The sequence below is a fragment of the Phalaenopsis equestris genome, unplaced genomic scaffold (assembly GCF_001263595.1).
Source record: "Phalaenopsis equestris unplaced genomic scaffold, ASM126359v1 Scaffold000002, whole genome shotgun sequence".
Lineage (NCBI taxonomy): Eukaryota > Viridiplantae > Streptophyta > Magnoliopsida > Asparagales > Orchidaceae > Phalaenopsis > Phalaenopsis equestris.
In genome coordinates, this window is record NW_018164444.1 from 58,973,136 (window position 1) to 58,997,859 (window position 24,724).

At 32.1% G+C, this 24,724-nt stretch overlaps 3 protein-coding genes across 3 annotated transcripts in view; 1 reads left to right on the forward strand and 2 right to left on the reverse strand.

Moving 5' to 3' along the window:
- The window catches only part of LOC110039434 (annexin D7-like), a 5,376-nt gene extending 1,213 nt beyond the window's left edge, over positions 1-4,163 (forward strand). The window contains exons 4-5 of the mRNA XM_020744488.1: positions 1,291-1,503; positions 3,740-4,163. Of these exons, the coding sequence (XP_020600147.1) occupies positions 1,291-1,503; positions 3,740-4,021 (495 nt within the window). The 3' untranslated portion in view covers positions 4,022-4,163. The remainder of the gene's footprint in view (positions 1-1,290; positions 1,504-3,739) is intronic.
- A 5,787-nt stretch (positions 4,164-9,950) lies between these two features.
- LOC110035888 (putative pumilio homolog 8, chloroplastic) lies at positions 9,951-15,246 on the reverse strand. The gene is made up of 5 exons (XM_020740202.1): positions 14,040-15,246; positions 13,755-13,917; positions 11,764-11,927; positions 10,380-10,638; positions 9,951-10,295 (listed from the first exon to the last, which is right to left on the reverse strand). The coding sequence occupies exons 1-5, from the start codon at positions 15,131-15,133 to the stop codon at positions 10,188-10,190; spliced, it is 1,788 nt and encodes a 595-aa protein (XP_020595861.1). The 5' UTR covers positions 15,134-15,246; the 3' UTR covers positions 9,951-10,187.
- A 6,109-nt stretch (positions 15,247-21,355) lies between these two features.
- On the reverse strand, positions 21,356-24,646 carry LOC110019234. Its single transcript, XM_020716826.1, has 4 exons — positions 24,506-24,646; positions 22,919-23,266; positions 22,486-22,547; positions 21,356-21,700 (listed from the first exon to the last, which is right to left on the reverse strand). The coding sequence occupies exons 1-4, from the start codon at positions 24,608-24,610 to the stop codon at positions 21,526-21,528; spliced, it is 690 nt and encodes a 229-aa protein (XP_020572485.1). The 5' UTR covers positions 24,611-24,646; the 3' UTR covers positions 21,356-21,525.
- Positions 24,647-24,724: the final 78 nt, after the last annotated feature.

A 24,724-nucleotide genomic window follows, 5' to 3' on the forward strand; every position in this document is an offset into this window, starting at 1 on the left:
TATATATATATATATATATAGATGGACAGCAACATGTGTTTGTCCAACCCATATATGCTAATTCGAGCGAGATGGAATCGAACCTGGGACTGAGGGGATGTACGCCTAAGCTACCAACCAAGAGGCCATCAGTTGCGCACATATATAGGGTTTAGGGTTTAGGGTTTATATATATGCCCTTATTTTATACTGATCCTTTTATTCATATGATTGGTTTATACTTTATATATCAAATACTCTATTGCACATTCATTTAATTTTCAGCAAAAAGAAAGGTAAGAACAATATAAGTAACAATTATGATCTGCTGAAACTGTTTTACTTGTACTTCAATTGTTTTGTAGCTTTGCTTGTGTATAATGAAACTCGGGTGTTACTACAGCTCATTTTACTTTTCTTTGTTAAAGAGAGTGTGTGTGTGTGTGAGATATATATATATATACAAATAGATAGATAGACATAGTTTGCTATGCTAGAAATCTTGAAATTGAGAAGGATATATCAAATACTCATTAAACATAAATCTCGAGAGAGATCCTTGATTTATCTCTCTGCCTTTTTTTTGGCATGGGTGTTATAATTAATAATATCCTGATAACGTTTTCTTTTGGTGACTGCTCCTTGTAAATATGTCTTTTGTCAGGCTTAAATTTTTGGTAATGCCTCTATTGGTCAGCTCGGCTATGGGGCGAGTTGATCCTCTGAGTGGGTTGATTTCATGCATGGTTTTGTCAACTCGGTTGTGCTGCTTTTTTGGCTAGTAATCAAGCTGCTTTAGCATGTCAGACATTTGTAAGCTGATCAGCATTGTTGGGTTATTGGCTAGACTTCCTGATTGAGTCACTCGGTTGAATTGATCTCGCCAAATTGCCTAATTGGCTCAGCGAGTTGTCTATCCTTTAAACTTGAATAGTTTTGAGATACATGAAAGGTAGGATGTTGCGATATTTTGTGAAGGATTCTTGGATTTGCATATTCTCTTAACCAGTCTTTAACTTTAACATTCTAAACTGAGGTAGACTGAGCTCTACCATTTATTTCTGGTTATGATATTCTATAATTTTGTAGACTTGATGGGAATTGATAGCCTGTAATCAGAACTTTCATACCAAGGAAAATTACCAAGACACATAAAAATATCAAATTTAATCTCACATTCAATATTTGAAAATTTTATTGAGAATCAGTGATTGACTACCACCATTTTGTAAATATATGAATAAAATTGATGTTTACTTTTACTACTGGATCCAACATTCTTTCAATTATTGTTACTCTGCTTATTTTCAGCTTTTAGTGCCTCTGGTAAACTCCTATCGCTACGAAGGCCCTGAAGTTAATATAAAACTGGCGAAATCGGAGGCCAAGACGCTACATAAAGCCATTTCTGAAAAATCCTACAGCCATGAGGAAATCATCCGGATCCTTAGCACAAGGAGCAAGGCTCAACTAATTGCTACTTTCAATCATTATAATGATGAATTTGGTAAATTCATAAGTAAGGTACGCACACAGCTTTTAATTTCCATGGTTTATATTTTTTGTTCCCACATAAACTCTTTAACTAACATAAACAAGTAGTAGTATATATGCTGTTGTGTAGGGGTGTGTAAATGTTTAACTTAGATGGATCAGTTTACAAATTAGTCGTACAGAATGAAACCGAAATCAAAATTCATAGGATCAAATTGACTAGTTTTGCTAAAACCGGTCTAAATCGAACCGAAATATAATTTGGTTTAATCAGTTAGGTTTGGATCAAACCAAGATTTAGCATTTTTTTTATTTCAAACCAAATTCTAAGTTTCTATTTCACAATTGAATTTTTATTTCATTTTTTATCTCCTCATTATCTCCTTGAAATTAAAACTTTCAACAAAAATAAAATAAATATGCCTTGCTCAATTTATTTTATTTACAAATAAATTTAATTTCCTAATCATATGGTTCCTTTGGTTTAATGAACATTAAAACCGATCGAAAACTTAAAATTGAAATTCAAAATTTTAAAATAAAAGACTGAATTGTTATTTTAAAACCGAACTAAATCAATCAAATGTGTTTGATTTTTAATTTTTCATTTGAACAAACTATACACATCCCTACGATTGTTTGATTGTTCTGGTCTTATAAATCCTGTCTATGAATATAAAATTATCTGTTATTCTTTTGTTTGACATTTCTAAACTGGAAAGGAAGCTTGCATAGATACGAAATTCAATCTGAAAGCAACACAGATCTTCACCTGCATTTCAATGATCTTGTTAAGTCTGAAATTACCTCAAAGATTCAACTGGTTTGGCGTGGCACAAATAAGAACATTAAGATAAATATATGATAAAATTAGAAATGATTGTATTAGTGGACAGTATATTTAATTTATTTGGATATGTGCAATTGAAGGTAAAAAAATATTTCTATTTGATAGAAAAAGTAAATATTACTAATAAAATTGACTTTATTGAAGATACTATGAATGGAAATTATGCACATAGATTTGGCCAAAATGGGTATTGCACTTGGGTTTCATTTGAGATTGCTTGTTTGCAATTTTGCCTTCAAGAAAGCTGCCACTTTTCTTATTTTCCCATATCATTTTTGCTAATTTTTAGGTTAGAAACTGTTTTTTATAGATTGATTTGTTATTGAGTGAAAGTTTTGAGAAAGGCAACTTTTTTTTCTCACCCCCTCGAGGAATAAGAATTATAAATACTTATACTAGTTCTTAAAAAATTCATGAAAAATTTATGGAAAATTTACATATGTGCCTCGCACAATTCTTATGTATTTTCTTATCTACCACTTAAATTTTAATTTTTAAATATGTGCGGCTATATTTAAAAAAAAAACTGTATTTCACTTTTAAAAAAAATCAAAATAGCTATTTTTGATATGACAGAAAAGATTTGGTTAGCATAAATGTAAAAAAAAAACAAAGTTTTGATGTTAGATATGAAAAAACATAGAGATTGGGTGATATGTAGGTAAATGCCCCAAAATTCGTTTACCTCATATTTTTCCAGTCGAAACAAATGGAGTACGAGGATTTATACAACTGAGTACCTATAATTACTACAAAACAAATGTTGATAGTGACAACTTTTGTTATTGGGATTAGGGGTGTAAATGCTCAGCTCGTGTTCGGCTCGTTTATATTTCGAGCTCAAAAGGTGTGTTCGTGCTCGGCTCGTTTGCTTAACGAGCCGAACACGAGCTGTTCACGAACAAAGAGTCTTTTTAACAGCCCTAATCACGTAGCCATACGACGATATGAGTTTGAACAAGATTTAAAAATTATTATTTATATTAGAACATCATTTGAATCTAATTTAAGATTTTTTATTCTATTTTCTTAATCAATATTTTAATTGATTATAAATCTTTGTAGCCTTGTAGTCAATTAAATTTTTTTTAAATACTACTTTTATACATATATATATATATATATATATAAACTTGATGATTAGTATTTCGAGCCGAACACGAACGAACACATCTTAGTTCGTGTTCGGCTCGTTATAAGTTATGGAACGAAATTAACGAGCCGAACACGAGCTTCTTAACAAGTCGAACACGAGCTCTGTTTGCGAACAACAAGCCGTTTTGCCAGCCCTAATTGGGATCACTTTTAATTATTTCTTTTAATTGCATATGTTTTTTGTATATATAAATTTTCTCAAACAAATCCTAAACTTGTGATAGCTAGTGCATCTCCATCATGTTAATTTATTTTTCGCAGGATTTGAAGCATGATTCCAAGGATGAGTTTCTCGCCGCTCTAAGAGCAGTTATCCGATCTATCGTTTACCCAGAACGATACTTTGAGAAAGTCCTGCGAAATGCTATTGCAGGATTGGGAACAGATGAAAACGCGCTCTCTCGTGTAATAACTACACGCGCTGAGGTTGATCTGAAAGAGATAGAAGCGGCCTACGCCAAACGAAACAGCAAGTCTTTGGACGCAGCAATAGCCAAGGATACATCTGGAGATTACGAAGCTTTTCTGCTTGAACTTTTGTGATCGGAGTAGATAATGAGAACTGAAAACACTGTTCCAGTTCTGATTCTGGCGACGAACTTTATTGTGTATTATGGTGGAACGAGGACTTCTTTTATTATGAGCTCGAAATAAATTGCCAGGTCATGCCGTTTTTTCTTTTTAAGATAATTTTTACATGTGTACCACTGAGGTTTTGTTTGGCGCTCCTTATAAGCAGCGTTTGGCATTTTCATAAGGCCAATCCACTGTTTGTTTCATGTGTTGGCATGGCTTTTCCGGACGAAATAAATTGCCAGGTCATGCCGTTTTTTCTTTTCAGGTTTTGTTTGGCGCTGCTTATAAGCAGCGTTTGGCATTTTCATAAGGCCACTCCACTATTTGTTTCATGTGTTGGCATCGCTTTTCCGGAAACGGCGTTTGGTTTCTTTTAATACACACGGCCATGTGATCAACCCCACGACCTGTGTTTTCAATCTGCGTTTGTTGGTTTTTTTTCCTCCCATGCCTTTCAGTCCGTTTCCTTCGTGCTCGGCCGCTATTATCCTAGGTCACTCCTCCCTTGCCTCTCCTTCAGTTGCTCTTATCGACAGATCCCAGCTGGTATCTTGCAATGTTATGCTATAATATTCATTTTAGGGGGTTTTTTCGTTGCACTGGTTATCTCTGCATTTTTCCGATTTTGTGGATTTTCTTGGATAATTTCTTTGCGATAATTTATGTTTTTAGGTTGACCATGCTCAGTTTCTTAAGATTCTCACAACTCTTTTGAGCTAGGCTTCATTTGCTGCATATAAATTTTGGCTAGAGGTTCGGGTGTATATGTGACTTCCACTCCACCCTTAATGACTCAACATTTGTAAAACTGAGAATGAGAAAATTTTGTTTGAGAAAATACACCCGTGGCTGGAAATCAGTAGCATTGACAATAATTTGAAACCATAGCCACATTATCTCAAGTAGGAACCAACTTAGAAAAGAAAAAATGAAATCATAGCCACACAACACTACTGTACAGGGGCGGAATAGTCATTTATCCAGAAACGACTGTAAATCAACTGTTTTTCAAATGTATAAACCAAACAACCAACCAATTTATCTGAATCAGCTGTCGATCAACAGCTTATCTGGACAGCTACTTAGCAGTAAATTATTGATAAGCTGCAGCTGCTTCAAATAGACCCTGAATTATTATGTATTTACATATATAACACCTAAACATTAATATTTAGTTATATGTTAGCTTGCCTATGCATTGAAAAGAGTATTTTATTTTAGAAGTTAAAATAGGGCTATGTTTTGATATGATGTAAAAATATTTAAATGTAAATGTAAAAAATTAAAGTTTAGTTGGTAGGTATGTAAATACATTAGAATTGGGTGATATGTATGTAAATGCTCCTTTTTCTATTATTTCCAGTCTCCTCTCTCTCTCTCTCTCTCTCTCTCTCTCTCTCTCTCTATATATATATATATGGCATTTTTTTAAGGTTGTGGAGAGTTAAATCAGCTGGATCAATTTTGATGTCAAAGGTTTTGAATGCCAGGTTAAAGTCAATCATTTTCCTTGGTTTCATTAAAAAAGTGGCATGACTGGTTTCAAGAATTGATGCGTGTTAGAAGATTCGTATTTGTTGTTGTAGAGTAGTAAATTATTATTTTAATGTTATATAAGATTCTAGCATATACTTAGATGAAAGAAGATAATCAATAAGGACACATGAAGTTCTTACATAAAAAATCTGAAATGTGAAAAAAACTATGAGGTTCTGGTAGGTTAAAATATTCCAATATTAGTTAGTGATTTCAGATATTGATTTCTTGTTCCACAGACAAGAAATAATTACTCAGTTTCTCATATTATAATATTTGTGTTCGGAAAAAAATTATTGTTATGCACTAGTGAGCGGGGCGGTAGCTAATGGTGGTTGACGGTGGCATGGCGAGTGGCGGTTGGAGTTGGCCGAAGGCGGTGGCAAGTGGCGGTAGAAGTTTCCCGAAGGCGGTGTAGGATGTTGGGTTGCAATTCTCTCTTCTACAGGCTCTAGTCTTCCTTTTGCCTAAGGTCTAGTCGTCCTCTCATATGGGGGCTAGTGTTCAATTGATGAATTTTAGGTTGTAAATAAGAAAGAAAATTAGACCACCCTTGATCGGACAACCAAGAGATCTCATTGATCCGACAACATTCGATGGATATTTTAGTGCATTGATGATGTCAAAATTGAATGCTCCAAGACTCATTGGATTCTTCTTGACGAAATGCTCGATTTGACTATAAATATGTCATATTCGAAATTCTTTTAACATTTCAATTATGTGTGAAAAGATTCTACAAATAGTTTAACAACGTGATTTTGAATTGACTTAACTCGGATTGAATCTATTTTTGTACTGTTTCCGTCTCATTGAGCTATTTGTTTGATAGTTTGTTGAAATTGAAATTCTATATGACTTTTAATCAAAGTTTGAACATTTCGTGCTTAAAAGATGTCTTAAGACCCATGTCATGCCTCGAGATCTATGTTATGTCTCGTCGAGTCAGATGTAACTAGAAGTTGTACTAGTAGTAGTTGGTCACAAATGTTGTAGTTGATTGCTACAAAGATGATCATGAAGGTTGTAGTAAGTGATTACAATAGTGACAGTTGAGCTCAGAGACCATAGTTGAACAGTGTAATAATAGTAGTGTATTATAATGACCATGGTTAATGATTAATCAATTCTCTCATGAAGAACATATATACAATTTTACACGAAATATTGAAATTGTCTTTATATAACGTAAAGAAAAATACATATGTTATGAACAACTGTCATATTCTATCTACAACAATCATAAAGAATGTGGTAGCTGATGGCCAGAGTTTGATGGAAGTAGGTGATGAGGATCAACAATGTCCAATGGGGGTGGTGGTTGATGTGGTTGGTAGCTACGAAGGCAATAAGTTATCGCTTGGTCTTCAATACTAGTGTTATGCATTACAACAATATTTTTTGATATGACATTTGTAAATATGGATCATAGATAGTGGTCGATGGTGGCAATAGGCGGCGGCGCTCGATGGTGGTCAGTAATTATGGAGGTTGAAAGTTATCGTCTGATCTTCAATACATATTTCATATGTTATAGTCGTCTTCGTGATACAAAATTTTCAAATATGGGTCACTAGCGGTGAGTGATGGTCGACAGTGGTCGATATGTGATTGTCGATGATGGTCATTGGCTATAGATGAAGAAAGTTATCGTTGTGTCTTAATTCAAGAACGGACTATGGAATTCCTCTTCTCTTCCTTTCAAGTGACAAGAGGGTGTCTATTTATAGGCTTTGGGAGAGCAGCATTTTGGAGAAGAACTTCCTCAGCCACCTGATCGGACGACCTATATTGATCATCCTTGATCATATGAGTTTTTATAACGATTTGGGCTCCTTAATGACCTTGTAATTTAGCGAGCTCAGACCCATCAGATTCCTCTCATTGAAAAGTTCTATTTGAATATAAATATGTCAAATTTGAAGTTCATTTGACCATTCAAATGATGATCCAAAGCCTTCAAATGTACTTCAATGGTTTGATTTGGGCTTGATTGAAACAGAGCGAACCAATTTTGATATCATTTGGTTCGTCTTATCTAGACATTTAATTTGATCATAAACTTACTGAAATCGGGGCTCTGATGATCTTGAGTTTAAATTTGGAATGTTTATTGTCAAAAAATGCATTGAGATTTGTTCTAGAGGATAAAAGTTTATTGATGAGGCATTTTAAATTCATTACCCCAAGTCAACTTTTTAGTCCAAAATACATTACATGATACCAACAAAGTAGAACTAAGAAATAGCATGGATGTTATCAAACACTTCATCCGGACCACTTAACAAGATCACAACCGCGCATCAAGCGAATGATAGTCTTCGCTTGATGTGCGGCTGTGATCGGAGAGCGCAGGGGGGATCTCTCTATATCTTTATCGTTCACAAATGTAGTTTTTTTTTTCTTTTTTTGTCGTTTGGGGATGGGCCCACCTTCTGACTATTTGGGATGTAAAGGGAAAAATGCAGTTTAGATTCACGATACACAAGCAACTTTTTCCCTCGCTTAGGGGTGGGCTAACTACTTGTTGTAAATCTCTATCTTTTTATTTTGGAAATCATTCTATATCTTTACTACAAACTACTTCAAACTCTTTTGTTCTCTTGTGAATCATTGTTAAGAAGGATGATGATGATGATTTCTGAAACTTCGATTTTCTTTGGTAAAGTGGGCATTTCGTTTTGCGCGTGCTCTTTTGCATGAATTTATTGTTGTGATATGTCTGTGTATTTGATGAATTTTGTGGCTTGGTTTAAGTTTATGAGTAGTTTTAATTTACATTGTCATTGTCGGGTCCTAAGATTATGATGTGAGAAGTGAAGGGTTGTGTTAAATAGTCGACAATCAGTGTAAAATTTATCAAAAAATCATGACATGAATCCTTTTGATCATTGTGTAAATGCTAAGGCGTCCACTGTAAGTGACACGCTGTATGGTTTGAATACAGTGAAATGTGTGCAATGCTTGTTATACCGACACCTGGGTGTAGTGTCAAATAAGCAATGTTTCTCACTTTATGGACGGATGAGAGTAAATAAGTTAGTCTGTGTAACTAATATTAGTATTGAATCTAGAATATATGAATCTTGGAAAGTAAATTAATGGAACTAGTTGATAATTATGATCATAGAAAAATAAATATCTTATGTATTCAAGAAACTAAATGGGTTGGAGGAAAAGCTAAAAAGATTGATAATTTATTAGAGGAAAAGCCAAGGAGATTGATAATTTATGTTTTAAACTTTGGTATTAAGATAAGAGTCGCACTAGAAATGATGTAAGTGTAATTATAAATAAGATTTTGAAAGATAATGTTGTAAAAATTAATAGAATTGGAGATAATATTATAGCATTTAAGATTATTGTTGATACTAAGATTTTTAATTTTACAAGCGCTTATGCTCCTCAAGTAGATTTAGATATATGTTCTAAAGAAAAATTATGGAATGACCTAGAAGACTTAATACAAATGATACCTTTTGAAGTAAGAATTTTTTGTTGGAGGAGATTTAAATGAATTTGCAGGTAGAGTGGTAGAAGATTTTAGAAATATTCATGGTGGGTACAGTTTTGTAGTGATTAATGAAGAAGGTAGAAACATCTTAGATTTTGCTTTTGCGTATGATTTTATTATTGCTAATACTTTATTCAAGAAAAAGATGAGCATATTATTACTTAAAAGAATGGATCTAATGAAACAAAAATTGATTATTTTCTTATGAAAAGAAGAGATCTTCGAGAATGTAAAGATTGTAAGGTCATTTCAACTAAGGATTTAAGTACTCAACATTAAATATTAATTTATTATTATGAATGTTTTTCATGCATGCATATTATGAAACTATGGGGTTTGATTCATATATTTCATTACTTATGACCTCTTTGAATACTTTTTAAATTTGGAGCATAGATTGGAACTTCAATTGCTAGAGTGATGTGAGTTTAATGTTACATAAAATTTATATGAAATTCCTCTCTTCATCATCCATGCCTGTTTATGTAAATTTTATGTTTTCTTGTCTAAGAAAATACAGATGCTATAAATTAGTATTTATTTGATGTCTAAAGAACAACATCTTCTTGTGAATGTCTAATTTTCACCTACTTATATTACATCTGCTGATTGATATATTATTTTGATTGTAATACGTGTGTAAATGTAAACAAAATCAAATAATTTTTTCTTAAAAAAATGTGTTATATCACTACTTATGAGCAGCACTTGTAAGTGTTCATAGCTTCGAAGATATCACAGACCTTATAAGTGTATCTATATATAGATATAGATATATAGATATATTCATATAAACACCTAGAGCATTAAGGAAAATATGAATTTAGCCACAGCTTAACAATAACAAAATCATCAAAAGCATTTTACGAAAAAGTTAAATTTAGCCAAAGCTAGACAAGACACCTACGGCATTTAAGGGAAAAAAAAAAGGCACAGCTACACAATAACAAAACACTGTATCCACATCTTACACCCAACAAAATTGCATAAAAACCCCTATAAAATACTAACCTGACAACAACATATCTCAGAAAACATAATCACTACCAACAAAAAACAAAAAGCAAAAAGGAAAATTGCACCTCAAATTCCTGAGATCATTTTATTAATCTGCTTGAAATATGGGCAAGATTTTAGCTGTTCAGCATGAGGACGTATTGCTTGAACAATTAAAGAATGAAGAACACAATCCTGAAGAATAATAAAAAAAAAAGAATTAGAAATTAAAAAGTGCAATTTATAAAATTAAAAAAAAAAGTGATATATATTAATTACCTTGGTAACTGTAAGAGCACTTTGAATGACGTAATTAGCGTAAGGATCTTCCAGTAATTGCCTGAATTCTGATGAGTAGAGTAACTCTAATATAAGCTTAGTTCGATCATCATCTTCAAAGACTTCGATACACTTCTCAACAACATTGCTACTAAACTTTTGCTTTGACAAATCTACATAATTTCCTTTAAATTGCAATATCAAATTTGCATTTGCCGTCGGATTGTGGAGATCGAGTATAAATTGCACAGTATAATTCCTGAAATTGCAAAATTAGATGTGCAATGTTGTAAATTAGCAATTAAAGATAAAACAATGAAATTATAGTGATAATCCTGAAAATTCAAAATTATATATGGAATGTTTTGTTGCAAGATCTGAGGGCATTCGTGAAAGACACAAATTGAACATAATGTCAAGTAAGGTGCGTATGCATGGTATTTTCATAAATTCAATCATAATATTGAAGTTTATGAAAAGAAAAGTAAGATTATACTAAGCCATGGTGCAATCATAAGAAATTTGACTGCTCGAATAAAATCATTTACATCTAATTTAAATGAAAATGAAAGAATTAAGAACCGGGTTGGGAATCTTCCTTTCTTTTTTTTCATTTTCATTCTTTATTTTTTTGCTATTGTTTTTTAAGAACATCTTTATTGCCGTGTTTGGGATTATGTGTACTATTTACGTGATTTTATTTTGCGAAATTTAAATAAATGCCCCACAATCCTTATGTATTTACATATAACATTATGGATCATTACTTGTCTCTAATCATCATCTTCCTCCATCGTCCGACGCAAAAAGAAAATAAAAAACATATATCTTTGTTTTAATATGTCAAATATGTTTTATATTAAAATAAAACCTAAATAAATAGAAAATTTAACTTTAAAAGAATTTATCCCAAACGACCCCTAAAGTTTTTATATTCGCTTATGCATTTTCCTGCAAATTATAAATATACGAGCAAGATAAAATTCTTACTAGTTTCAATCATTAAAACTATAATTAGTCACCAAAATGTATAGCAAATTCAAATTTTTAATAGACGAATTCAAACATTAATAGACGATATCCTTCACAATTTTTAAATGTAACATGTCAAAATTCGTAGCAGTTTATGCCAAAAGAGGACAAGGCATAACTTCAAAAACTTGCTACAAATTTCGCACTGTAAGAAATCATTTAAAATAATTTAAAGCCAAGCCTTATAAGTATTGTTAAAAAGGAAAAATCATTTAATTTTCATCAATAATTTCAATACAATAGAAGCTTCTGAAAAAAAAATAAAATCCTAGTTTGGAAAATAAAAATGGAGAATATTAATCGAAGATATCATAAACAGGATAAAATACAAATTATAAAGCAATTTGATTACCCAAAGGCATCTTTGGCGAGATCAAGACCATTTGCAGAAATTTCTGCTATCAGCTTTGTTTGTTGATCCCCACTAGAATGAGTTATACATGCATGTAACACTCTACAGCCATATCGATGCCTAGCGATATCAACACAATTCCTAGCAGCAGTGTCAAAAATGAACTGCAAAATATAAAAATGTATATTGCTGTCAGATAAAAATATGTATATGTCTATGTGTTTGTGGAGTCTATATGTGTGTGTGTGTGTGTGTTTGTGTGTGTGTGTCAATGTATAATAGAATATTATTTGTTTCAAGATAAAATGGGATAAATTTATTATTCACACATAAAATGTGAAAATTTTATCATATTTCCTAAAATATGTTTTTTAATAACAACAAATGAGGCATAACATAGGTGGCAGTTGTGTTAGTCTGTTCTCTGATTAAGGAATTTTAATAATTTATTATTATTATTATTATTTTGGTTGATAAATTGAGATGATGTAAAAATAGAAAATTTACATAACTAGCACCTAAACATCCATATTTACCAGCATTTTGGCGCTTAAAACCTATACATGAAAATGTATATTTCACTTCTAAGAAGTATTAATAATGCTATTTTTTATGTGAAATTACAAAAACTTTTTCATGTATATTTCACTTCTAAGAAGCATTAATAATGCTATTTTTTATGTGAAATTACAAAAATTTAGTGTTATGTGTGTAAATATAAAAGTTAAGATGTGAGAAATGTAAACACATAAGAATTGTGTGCTATTTATGTAAATGCCCCTATAAAAAATGAGGATGAGAGCTCTGTTTCGTGTCAATTATATGTTGAGTCAAATTGAAGTTAAACTCAGTTCAACTGGATTAATTAAGATTAAACCAAACTGAAGCAAGGTTAACTCAATTGGGTTAACTAGTTAAATCAGAGCCAAACTAAGGATCATTTGACTTAATTTGTTTACTAATGCTGAACCAAGATTGTCTGAAGCGAATCAGGTTCAAATTGATCTGATTCAAGATGAAAGTGGTTTGCATCGACTAATTGAGCTAATTTGAGAAGACAGATATATTTAAAATGAAGTAAAAATTATCCATAACATGAACTTTCCTGAGATGAACGAAAATTAACAAATTCAATTAGTTTAAATTAGGTGCATAGCTAAGATTCTTAATTAGCTTGACCCTGCTCTGGAGTAGAATATGATTCTTGAGTAAGATTTTGGTGGGAAAATTCTAACTTTTGCTCCTCTGAATCTTTTGATTCCACTTCAATTTTCATTGTGAGGGCGAATTTGAAGCTAAGGCATGTAAGCATTTAACTAAAAAGAAATATAAAATATAAAGTCTGGTACCATATGCCAAAGATTTTGGGTTTCATGTGAAGGTATTATCCAACTCCGATAACTTTCTTATTGAATTTAAATGTAAATATTTTGATCATATGCGCATGCCACAACTGAAATAAATCAGTATTTAAATGCATAAGAAAATTGATGTAATAAGACATCAAAGAAATAATTAAGGCATCATTAATTAAATGAACATTTTATCAATTTTTTTTGCAAATTATTTGCTCCAAAATAGATAATATTCACGAACATAAGAAAAAGAGTGGATCAATATCCATATAATGAATATATTGAGATTAATTGTTTTTGTTCAAATTTTGGGCTGCAAACTGTCCACAATCCTATAATTGTCTCAAAACATTTCAGTTTTGTGGATGAGATGATGGTCCAGGTTGGGCATTTAAATCTACATATATAACGCGCTTTGATGTTTAATGCAAAAAAATTTGTATTTCACTGTTAAGAAGTGATAATAGTGCTATTTTTGATGTGATAATAAAGATTTGAGGGCTATGTGTATAAATTGCAAAGTTTGTGTGAGATATCAGAACATAAGACTTGTGTGCTATGAATTAATATAAAAGTTGGTGCAATAAAAGTAAAAATTCATTATTTAAGAAACTCATAGAAAATAAACAGACATACCTTGTTATACTCTCCTGTGAGAGAAGTAAGGCAACTTTGAATCACATGGCTTCCATTTACATCCTTGATAAGTTTGACAAAAGTAGGAATGAGAGCTTTAATAAGCAAATTGGCTTCATATCTGGTTTTAATGGTAGCTATAAGTTTCTGCACCGCCCTTGTCCTAACAAAATATAATAAGAACTCCAGTTAAATTCCAAATAATTTAAGATAAACACAATAAGAGAACTAGACATTAAATATTTGATATTTCAGTGCATAACTGCAAAAAGGCAAAAGAGTTACCCATGAGTGTTTATAGCGACCCTAATAAACACATAGGGGTCTTCTGTAAGTATTTGAACAATCCTTATCCTCTGTTGATCAGTGCAGATGCTGATTATCTTCTGAATGAGATAGTTCCCAAAAGGGTTCTCCATTAATCCGATCACATGACCGATGATCCCATTAAAAATTGTGGCGATTTCATAAGCATTTCCTTCATTAATCTTTTGATAAAGAAGACGACAGCCATTCTGGTCTTTGGCAAGATGATAGATAGACCTTTTTACATCAGGATTAGTAGCAGCAGGACTGAGACGAACCATTGCATCCATATGAGCATTAATCTGAGGCGAGCACTTCGCTGCACTAAAGCCAAGCGCATTACTCCCAGCATTAGAAATGTCATTCCCCTGTATGATAAAACTACCCTCACACCCATAATCTTCAGTGTTTCTTGGAGTTATGACAGAGGAATCCTGTGAGTTGAGCAAGTTTAGGGTATTCGGATTGAGCGGAAATCCATTTCGGCTTTCAGTTTCATTCAACGCCTTATTGGGATTTAAAGCATTGGAATAATTAGATGTAGGATACTGAGATTGACAGCTCATTGGGGAAGAACACTGCAAGCGGCAATCTACCCAGGAAGAAGATCCCCTGCTTTTATCGAAAGCCGCAGAGTGAGGGATAAGAGATTTCCGCACTGTTAACAAGGAGTGTGGATAAACAAAGTCTGCTCCAGTAGCAGCAGAGCGAACTCCAGCATTCCCCTCTTGAATCTGTAGAGCTTGGAGTGTCTGTAGAAGCCTGATAGCATACATGTCCTTCGCCGACGCATTACGAGGAAGGGAATCCATTTCCGGTGAACAGAGTTCGGCCTCCGCCTGGGAAGGGCCAAAGGGGTTAGAGTTCGAACCGGAAGAGGATGCGTCTGAAAAGCCAGCAATGTCGCTGCCATAGTTATAGCCAAAAGAGATGGGAGGATCTGACTGATCGGATGAAGAGTTAGGGTTGGAGATGACAATGTTTTCAATGGCGGAAGAAGTCGAGTATTGTGGCGGCGATGCTGGATAAGTATCATCGTCGAGGAGTTCATTAATGAAAATCTCCATCTCCATTCCGGCTGTTGTGGATGGGGATTAGAGACGATCGAGACGGGTGAATTAAGGAGGAGGATTCTTCCGATACAGAGCTTCTTCAGCGAGAGAGAGAGAGAGAGAGAGAGAGAGAGAGAGAGAGAGAGAGAGAGAGAGAGCAGGGGGGGGGGGGGGAGGGGGTTCTTATGCGGCGTAGTCCGGTGAATCAGTTGAGATGGATCGAATTTGCAGCGAGGATGCAGGAACGATTAAAATCGCCGTTCAATTTTATGAACGACTAAAATCCTCTATGAAATTTTAATCTACATAAAACATAAAACAAATAAAGACACACACACACTTACATTGAACAAATTTTTGATATATGCATATTTACTTACATTTTTTAGCATTTGAACCAATACATATTATGAGAAGCATAATTTTAAAAATCGAACTGGACCAGCCGGTTTAAAACCGTGAACATGTGTTTCTGCTCCTTGTCGGAGCAAGAGTCGGTCTTGCAATGAACTGATGTAGAGCTCCTCAAATTGGAAGTTCGACCTAAAACTCTGAAACGTATCCTCGATTTATGAGAACAGTTTAGTTCCAATTTTAAGTCAATCAGTTGTTGTGATTAATTATTGCGGAGTGGTGATAGTGAATTGTAACCATAAACGAGAAAAAAAAATTCCCGCATTGGCTTTCTGTTTCTCTCGGTCGCTCCTCTTGGCATACGATCATTACCTCGCCATCTGTTCACCAGTCGAAGCTCGGCGACATCCATCGGCCGATGCTATTTATGGTGATAGTGCAAGCCTCTAAGGAACTCATAATTAATGCTTTTATTTGTTTTAATCTGATCCTTACCATTTAGGCGAAGCTAACATTTTGATTAAAAACATAATATGCCTAAGTGATTATGATTTGGGATTAGTGATTTTTATAATGGTGCTTAAGTGAGAAAGAGTGGGTAAATTTGCAATGGAATTTTGGTTTCTTTTTTGGGATTTGAGTCCATTTTAGTAAGTTCGGTTCACTTTAGAGAACATATGATAATCGGTTATCTAATACCAAATTATTTGTTTAGGGTTTAGTTATGTGGTTTTGCCTTTAATTAATCTCTAAAGTGTATGTCCTAAGCAACTACATCCTAATATTTATGAAGAGATATTTGAGATTTGGCTTCATTTTTTGGATGTTTGAGAATCTCGTGGGGAAAATTTAGAGGATATGTTGAAGTGTGAAAAGTGGGCGTGCACTTCTTGTTTTGTTTCACCCTTTAGCAAGATGCTTGAATTGTTTGAGAATCTATTTAGAAAAGGTTAGAGGAAGATGTTGAAGTGTGTAAACTAGGCACACACTTCTTGTTTTGTTTCGCTCTTTTGTAATATGCTTGATTGCTTGAATGAGTAATTGTATTTGACTGTTTGTGCTGATCTTAATTGCCAATTTCAATGATATTTCATGTATGGTTTGGCCATATGATAAACTTGTTCGATAAATAGAATTATCTATTTATAATCATAGTTTTGAAAACCAGTGAATCAGGTTTAATTGCTTCAAACGATTGTGTTGGCAATATTAAATATTATGAGTTGAAAGTGTCACTTTTGTATATTACTTATCTAAGGACTTTGAGTTGAGAAATGTTTTTTTAGAGTCTATTTTATTTGTATATTTAAACATTAATTACTTTATTTATCTCTTTAACATGAAAAGCGTAGATTTATATGAAAGAAATGATTCGGGTATTTGCATTATGGACGGGTATATGAAAGAAATGATTCGGGTATATGAAATCGACTTATTAGCTCTTCTCATTGTATTCGTGAGAAAATGGATCCAGTGTGGAATCATTTCACCGAATATAAAGGTTTAGATAGAAAGAAATGATTCAGGTACTTGCATTATGGAACTCTATATAAAGATGGTTGCATAAAATGAATAAAACATCATTTAGCTGGGTTAAAGGCAATCTTGCATCATACAAGAAAGTTCTACATGATTTTTGTAACCAAATACAAGAAAATTTGAAAAGCATATCTTAGTATAAACAAGAACCTCATGAGGACGGAGAAAGTAGACCCAAATGGTGAATCTATTAGTATCAAAGAATAAAATAAATATTCTTCTTCATCTAAATGCTTAGATAAAGGAAAGAGGAACATAGATGAAATTGATAATTATTTTGCTTTTAGGCCTTTACATAGATCACAACCATCTTGAAATATATTTGACCATTCAAAAAGATTGTACAAAAAAAAAATATTTGGCAATTACAAGGTTCTATTTATGCTAAAAATGCAATTGATGCAATAACTGCTGCTAGTCCTAGATATCAATAATCTTCTTGGAATGAGTTAATTGCTAAGATATTGCAAAAAAGAATGTGAGTTGCTTATTAAATGGATTCATAGCTGAAAAGAAACAAGATGCACTTTGGTGGTTGATGGGTGGACAAACACCATGTGTATGTCATTGATATATTTCTTAGTTTGTTGACTGCATGGAGTAACTTTTTTTAGTTCTATTAATGCTACTTGTACTTCATGCTCCTTATTTGTAAAATTTATTGAATGGATTCATCAAGAGAGTATTGTTAAACTAGTGATTGATAATACAAAAAATTAAAAAAACAAAACTTAAGTTATTAAATGAGAAATATTATAATATTTACGCTCCTTATTTGTAAAATTTATTGAATGGATTCATCGAGAGAGTATTGTTCAACTAGTGATTGATAATACAAAAAATTAACAAAACAAAAATTAAGTTATTATATGAGAAATATTATAATATTTATTTATAATATTTACTGGTCTTCTTATATTGTGTATTATTTGAATTTAATTTTGAAGGATATAAATATCATGTCTCATATGATAGAGCTTGCCAAAAGTGCATTGATGATTATAATAGGTATTTACAATCATGTATTTGTATTATCTTGGTTAAGAAAAAGATTATGTTGAATAAAATAGTGTGTAAGAGCTACTCATTTTAACATTATTGTTAGTACATTGAAGGGCTTGCATGAACATAAGCAAAATTTACAAATACTTGCTAATAGTAAGTATTATAGTAACTCAAAATTGGCAAAAAAACACGAAAGGATAACAAGTAATTTTTATCATTTAAGATAAAAATTCTAAAATGATTGCTTGACTTTGTCAAAATTAGTAGAACTACTAATAAGATTGTCATGAATTATTGATTCAGATAAGAAACCATTCTTTGGATATGTTTATGATGGCATGTACGTGGCAGTGAAAGCAATTAAATGCATGTTCGAAAATATAAAGAGATTGTATAAGTCATATACTAGGATTATCAAGAGAAAATGAGATAAAAAAATTGTATCATGATACCACTCGGCTGCATATTTTCTTAATCCACATTTTTAATATGATCAAGAAAATTTCTGTGAAAAGCCTGAAGTTTTGCAATAATTAGTGAACTCATTATTAAAAATATGTATGCATAAGCCTAAATGTGCAATAAATGAAATTAAACTTTTTCAACATAAATTAGAAATGTTTGGGAAGTATATAGCAGTCATGACTCCTAATAAATGTAAGCTCATAAATTAGAAATATTTTGTTATATATATATTAGTCCATTTTTGTTAATGTGTTGATGAATGGTGGAGAAAGTTCGACTCTAGTGCTCCAAATTTGTAAAGATTGACTATTTGCATTCTTAGTCGAACTTCATCATGAACTGGATCCAAAAAAAAATGGAGGGTTTTTGAATAAATTTATACAAAAAGAAGAAATCAATTGAAACATCAAATGTTAAATGATTTGGTGCAGGTTAGATACAATCTTACATTGAGGAAGTGTGTTTTTTTAGTTGAAGTTGTCATGTTAATATATTTTGTTATTATTATTATCTATAATGATAGTCATAATTTATACTATCTTATTAATTTTATAGGTTCCAAGCTAAAAAAAAGGTTAAAATCCATTGGACTACACAATAATTGAGACAATATACTTTTGGATAGTTGACGATGAACATTCTCCTGAGTTTGATTATGATGATATGGAGATTGAATTTATAGAGAGGATGTTATACACGTTTCTTAAGAATTGGATAAGCAACCAACCACTAAGTTTTAAAATATTTTTAAATTGATCATCAAAATGAGAAAATGACCTTATTTATAAAATTTTATGCACGGATACAAATGAAAGTGTTAGTAGTATAAATGAAGTAATTGAAGTTGAAGATTTAGATGCATATGAGGAGACAAATTTTGAACATGCAACTTATGATGATTGAGCTTTCAGAGATGCACCAATTAGGCATGAATTTTAGTTTTGAGTTTTCGAAAGACAACTTTTGAGCATTGTATGGAGCAATAAATGGTGTATCATACTATCATGTTTGTTTAATTATGATGTCTTATATTTTCACACTTTTTTTTAATCAAATAGTGTTTATTATAAATTGATATAGCTTATATAAATATATAATTGAATATTAAATATTACTTACATATCATAAATAGGTGGTACAAATTTGTTCTTAACAATATATTATTTTTTCATGAAATAACTTTCTACAAAGAAAATAACAAAATATTTCAAATAATCTAGAATATTACCAAAAAATGGTTAGTTAATTAAATATTGAGGTGTTTATTTTATATTTCATAATGAATATTTTTAAACCGCACTTACTATATTATTATTACACCATTTATGTCATATTTAAATTAATTTATAATTTATTGTGTCATTCCCTTGAATACCATCTTCAACCTTGGTTCAACATTTAAACTTTGAACCTCTCACTTTATCGTTTCAATCTCTGATCCGGTTCTCACATCCTTGATGAGATACATATGTAAAAACTATTTTGCTTTATATGTATGAAGGACATTTACATATATAAGACCAAATTGTTACATATTTACATATCTAAATTTTAAATTTTGCTTTTTATTTGTACCACCCAAGTCTTTTATATCACATAAAAATATCATCTTTATGTCATATAAGGGCATTTATCATCTTTAGAAAGCTTGATTCAAACATTAGGTTGAAATCTTGGTTTTAAAGTGATCTTTACATTAGCTCTTTCTATTAGTTCTTTGAATGAAGAGCTGTGAACTAAATTCTTTCCTTCGCTGTGAACCAAATTCTTTCCTTCTAATTAGTAAAAAGGCATATTTCAATTTAAAAAAAATAAAATTAAAATATTTTTATATGTGATATGAACCAAAAAAAAAAAAGAAAAATTGTATAAACTTTTTGCTCAAATAAAATCAAAAGAGACATCTTTTTACATTACATGATGTTAAGCAAATGTTTCAAAAAATGATTGAAAGTGTTGTGATTTTGGGTCTTTATATTTCATATAAATGTGTTTATCAGATGATACTGAATAAAATGGATTTTTAAGTTCCTCACCCTTATAAGAACCTTCACTGCAATATGTTTTTCAATATCATTAAGCTCCAATTTCAAAAAAATTAACATTTTGATAAGGTGAATCCATTATATCAAAAGTGGTCTGATTCAAGTTCAAGTGAATCTGAATCGAGATCCTTAAACTATGATTGAATTTTTGTTAAACTAAAATGAAGAACCAAATACTCTCCAAATATTATGAGAGAAATCTAACAAGCATAAACCCACTAATTTATGAAGTTATTAATGCAGTTAAATGCTGGGAGATTAATTTTAATCAAATGTGTCAACATGAGTTATCTAATGGAGTATTTTTTCGATTTTTGATAGATTTATCATAATTCAATAATAAAAAATTATAATTAACCCTTCATTCTCCATATACATGGGACCAAAACTTGAATTGAGGAGAAAAGGAGTTCCAGATTTTAACATCTAACTTTGATTTGGATGATATATATATATATATATATATATATATAAGTCGAATTGAGTTTGACTGTTAAATATGTGAATACATTAGCATACATATTCAATACACTTGATTATTGACATACTTTTCATTACGTAAATCTGCACATTTATATGTGTAATCTTTCGTTGAACAGAATTCTCATACCAACTTCTTGGTGTGACTTTGCGAGGTAAATTCAAACGTGGTTAAAGAGTTAGATGATCGTGGAGCTACCATTGGAACAGACAAAATGGACGATATACCAAAATCTGCTACCAAGCCCTCTCCAAAAAAAAAAAAAAAAAAAGCTAGAGACAGAGAGAGAGAAGTAATCATCTAGAACAAACATCCTGAAAACAAGTAAAAAAAAAAAAAAAAAAAAAAAAAAAGTAGAGAAGAGAGAGAAGTAATCACTAGAACAAACATCCTGAAAACAAGACACACAAGAGAGTAGTAATCATGAAGTACAGATATCCTGAAAACAAGAACTACAACCAAATCAACAAAACACATCTAAGGATTAGAAATCCAAATGGTGATTACTAAAACCTTGAGTAAAATCAAAGCAGAGCAATACTGCTCCCCCCACCTGGAGGCTTCCTCACCCCTCCGAAGTAGTCACGAGGGGCAGTCTTCACATCAGCAAATATATCGCTGCCGCTCATCTCCTTCAGCTTTGCAGAGCTCAGCGGCTTCTCCCCCCACGCCGGCGGCGCCTCATATCTAATGCCTAAACTTCATTTTTTTACATACATTCTATGGATAAAAAAGAATGTTTCACTTTCTAAGGAGAAAATATTACATCATAACTCCAGACGTAATTTGCGTTCGGAGTCCAATGATGGGACGTCATGTATCAAGTAAATCCACCGTAATACACCGGGATTGGTCAATGTTAAAATTTGTGGGGCCAACCTATCTCCGGAGTCCTGATGTAATATTTTTTTCCTTTTTAAGGGGGTGTTTAGCTAGAAGCAGAATTGAGCGTTAGTAGGATTTAGTAAATCCATAAATCTTAAATTCATTAAATCCACCCTCCCGCTAGATTTAGTAAAATCCAGCATTGGCCATTTGTTGTATTCATCATATTTATTTCCCTCCAATAACTTGAAAAGTGGACTACATAACATCGAAATATTTTTCATAGCTGGTATGACTATAAGCATGGGTCATGCCCAAGTTTTTCCCAATGAAACTGTCAAATCAAATTGAACCCAAGAGAAAATAAAATTAAACCAAATCAATTCAAACCATTAGTTTTTGGTTTCCATCTCAATGCAATCATCAGTTTTGCCCAAATGAGTATATTACAAAGGAGTTCAAAACCAATCATAACAACACCTGACCAGATGTGTCCAAAAATCTGTAATATATCAAATTTATGCATTTTGACTGTGACATAAAGTGAAAAGGGATGTTAAAAGGCGTTCAGTGTCATCACTAGAAATGGAAACTCATGGGGTAACTTCTCATGAAAGGTATAGAGACACTAAAAAGGAATCCCGAGTAAAAAAGCAAACAGAAAGCATGCAATAATTTTTTTAGATGTGCAAACAATAGAACCAAGTATCATATAAGCTTTCTGGGTAAAAAAAAATCAAAAACTAGAAAGACTATTCAAAATTAGTTTTACATCTGTGGCAACTTTGCAGAGCACTTCATGAAAGACTAATAAAACATTAAAGGAATAAGGATAGTAGCAAATAGATAAAAATTGGGAAATTTACACACACCACACAATTCTTACGTTTTTACATATCTAACACCCAAAGTTTGATACTTATCCTTACAACACGTCGGTGTCATAAATCTATGAATGAAAAGGTGTATTTCACTTTTAAAACGATAGTGTTAAGATGGTGGCCTAACGTATGTGATGTTAAGAATTTGGGTGGTTTGCGTACAAAGATATGTAAAAATATAAGAATTGTATGGTATGTATGTAAAAGCCCCATTAATAAAATAAAATAAAATAATCATGATACTTACATTAGACACCTTTACTGATGTATGTATGCTGCGCGGTGCGGGTTCACCAAAGTCCAGTTGTCCCTTCAATTCCAAATTCCGTGCAGCCAAAGGCCTGGGAGGATTCTCAGGTGGAGGACCGAATATGTCATGCCCGCTAAGTTCTTTGTTTTTTGCATCAGATAGTTGTTTCTTCACTTTAGCATCGGCTTCACTCTCAAGTGTTCCACTTAATTCTCGCTGCTTAGCTACCTCTGGAATTGAGGTTGGTTTCTTTGGGGAAACACCCTCCTCAGCACTAAAGGAAATTTGACTGATGCCGCTTGTTACTTGCTGAAGAAACAAAAGCATTCAATTTCAGTATAGAAAATTCACTGGAAGGTATTGCGTGTCTTATGTGTGTTCCCATCTAAGAAAATAATATCCAATTTTTACTCGCTGGGTTTCATAGAAATGTCACTAAGCCCATTAAATAAAAATTATCGGCATTTACATACATAGCGCACAATTCTTATGTATTTACATATCTCGCAACTAAACATTCATATTTACATGCATAAATAGCAACAAATCTTTAATATCACATACAACATAGCACTATTATCACTTTTTAAAAGTGAAATACATTTAGTTTAAAACACCAAAATGCTATACATGTAAATATGAAAGTTCAGATGTGTGATATTTAAATACATAAGAATTGTGTGCTACGTGAATAAATTTCACTAAAAATTAATGGAGAAAGTCTGTAAAATCTTTCATACAAAGGGAAGAAATTATAGCTCTCTGCTTCAGTCGTATTTGAAAAGCATTTTATTCCAAAATAATAAATTCTTCAACTATGGCGAATTCTAGATGAAACAGAATTTTTTTTTCTTTTCAAGAATGCAAATATATTTAGAATGATAGCATGTATAGTGCATAAAATGGATTATTCTGCTCTAAATTTGCCCATAATATCATTTCATAAGTATCAAATCTAAATAGCCTCACAGAAATCTTTACAAACTTATCACAAATACTCTAGTAGAAAGCCCAATTCCTCATCGATTCCTTCTTCCATCCTAATCTCCCTCATATTTTCACTCTATTCATTGTCTTCTGTCTTCATCATTTCCAACCACCCTAGCAGCACAACTGACAATGGAACTAGGACTACAAAGACTTTAATAAACCTATGTAGCCTGTTGGTAAATTCCAACCTTGGCCACTAATTCCGCATTGTTAATCAATGACCCTCAACTCCTACGCTCCTTCTCTCTAAACATTCTCTCTCCATCCTTTTCCTCTTCCAAGCTAACTCTTACATAAATTTTCAAATGGCTTTTATTTTTACCCCACTTTTGTTTATATTTACGTGTAACTTATAGTTTATTGTTATTCTTATGCACCTTTATAGAAATTCTCTCCTGCCCTGCTCATGTCATACTTGTGAAAATTTTTTAGTGCACTTTTAATTTTGAAATGATAATATGGTCATTAGAAAATAGTTTGAAATCTCATGCCTCAATTATTTCTCTGGTTTTAAATAGAAAATAATAGAATTGATTTACTGTATGATAGACGGATTACCTGATAAATTCTTACAGATGTTCTACTAGTAGGATTTGACACGGAACTACCAGACTCCGATACATCATCTTCGTAATCAGCTCCAAAGATGCCACTACCGGTCATCTCTTTTAACTTAGGACCAGAGCAAGGTTTCCTGTTAATCCACAAACAAAATGTTAGAGCACGTAAGAAGCACTGAACAGCAATTTATTAGTAAGAATGTACCAAAACAAACCC

Bases quoted from the DNA above. Each gene is read 5' to 3' on its own strand.
- LOC110019234 (XM_020716826.1), bottom strand. From the start codon at position 24,610: ATGACCGGTAGTGGCATCTTTGGAGCTGATTACGAAGATGATGTATCG. The intron at 23,267-24,505 runs GTAATCCGTCTA...TTGTTTCTTCAG, and splicing joins CATCTGTAAGAATTTATCAG to CAAGTAACAAGCGGCATCAG. The intron at 21,701-22,485 runs GTTTGCTTTTTT...AAAAAAATGAAG, and splicing joins AAAATTATTGCATGCTTTCT to TTTAGGCATTAGATATGAGG.
- LOC110035888 (XM_020740202.1), bottom strand. From the start codon at position 15,133: ATGGAGATGGAGATTTTCATTAATGAACTCCTCGACGATGATACTTAT. The intron at 11,928-13,754 runs GTATGTCTGTTT...TATATTTTGCAG, and splicing joins TCACAGGAGAGTATAACAAG to TTCATTTTTGACACTGCTGC. The intron at 10,296-10,379 runs GTAATTAATATA...ATTATTCTTCAG, and splicing joins GTGCTCTTACAGTTACCAAG to GATTGTGTTCTTCATTCTTT.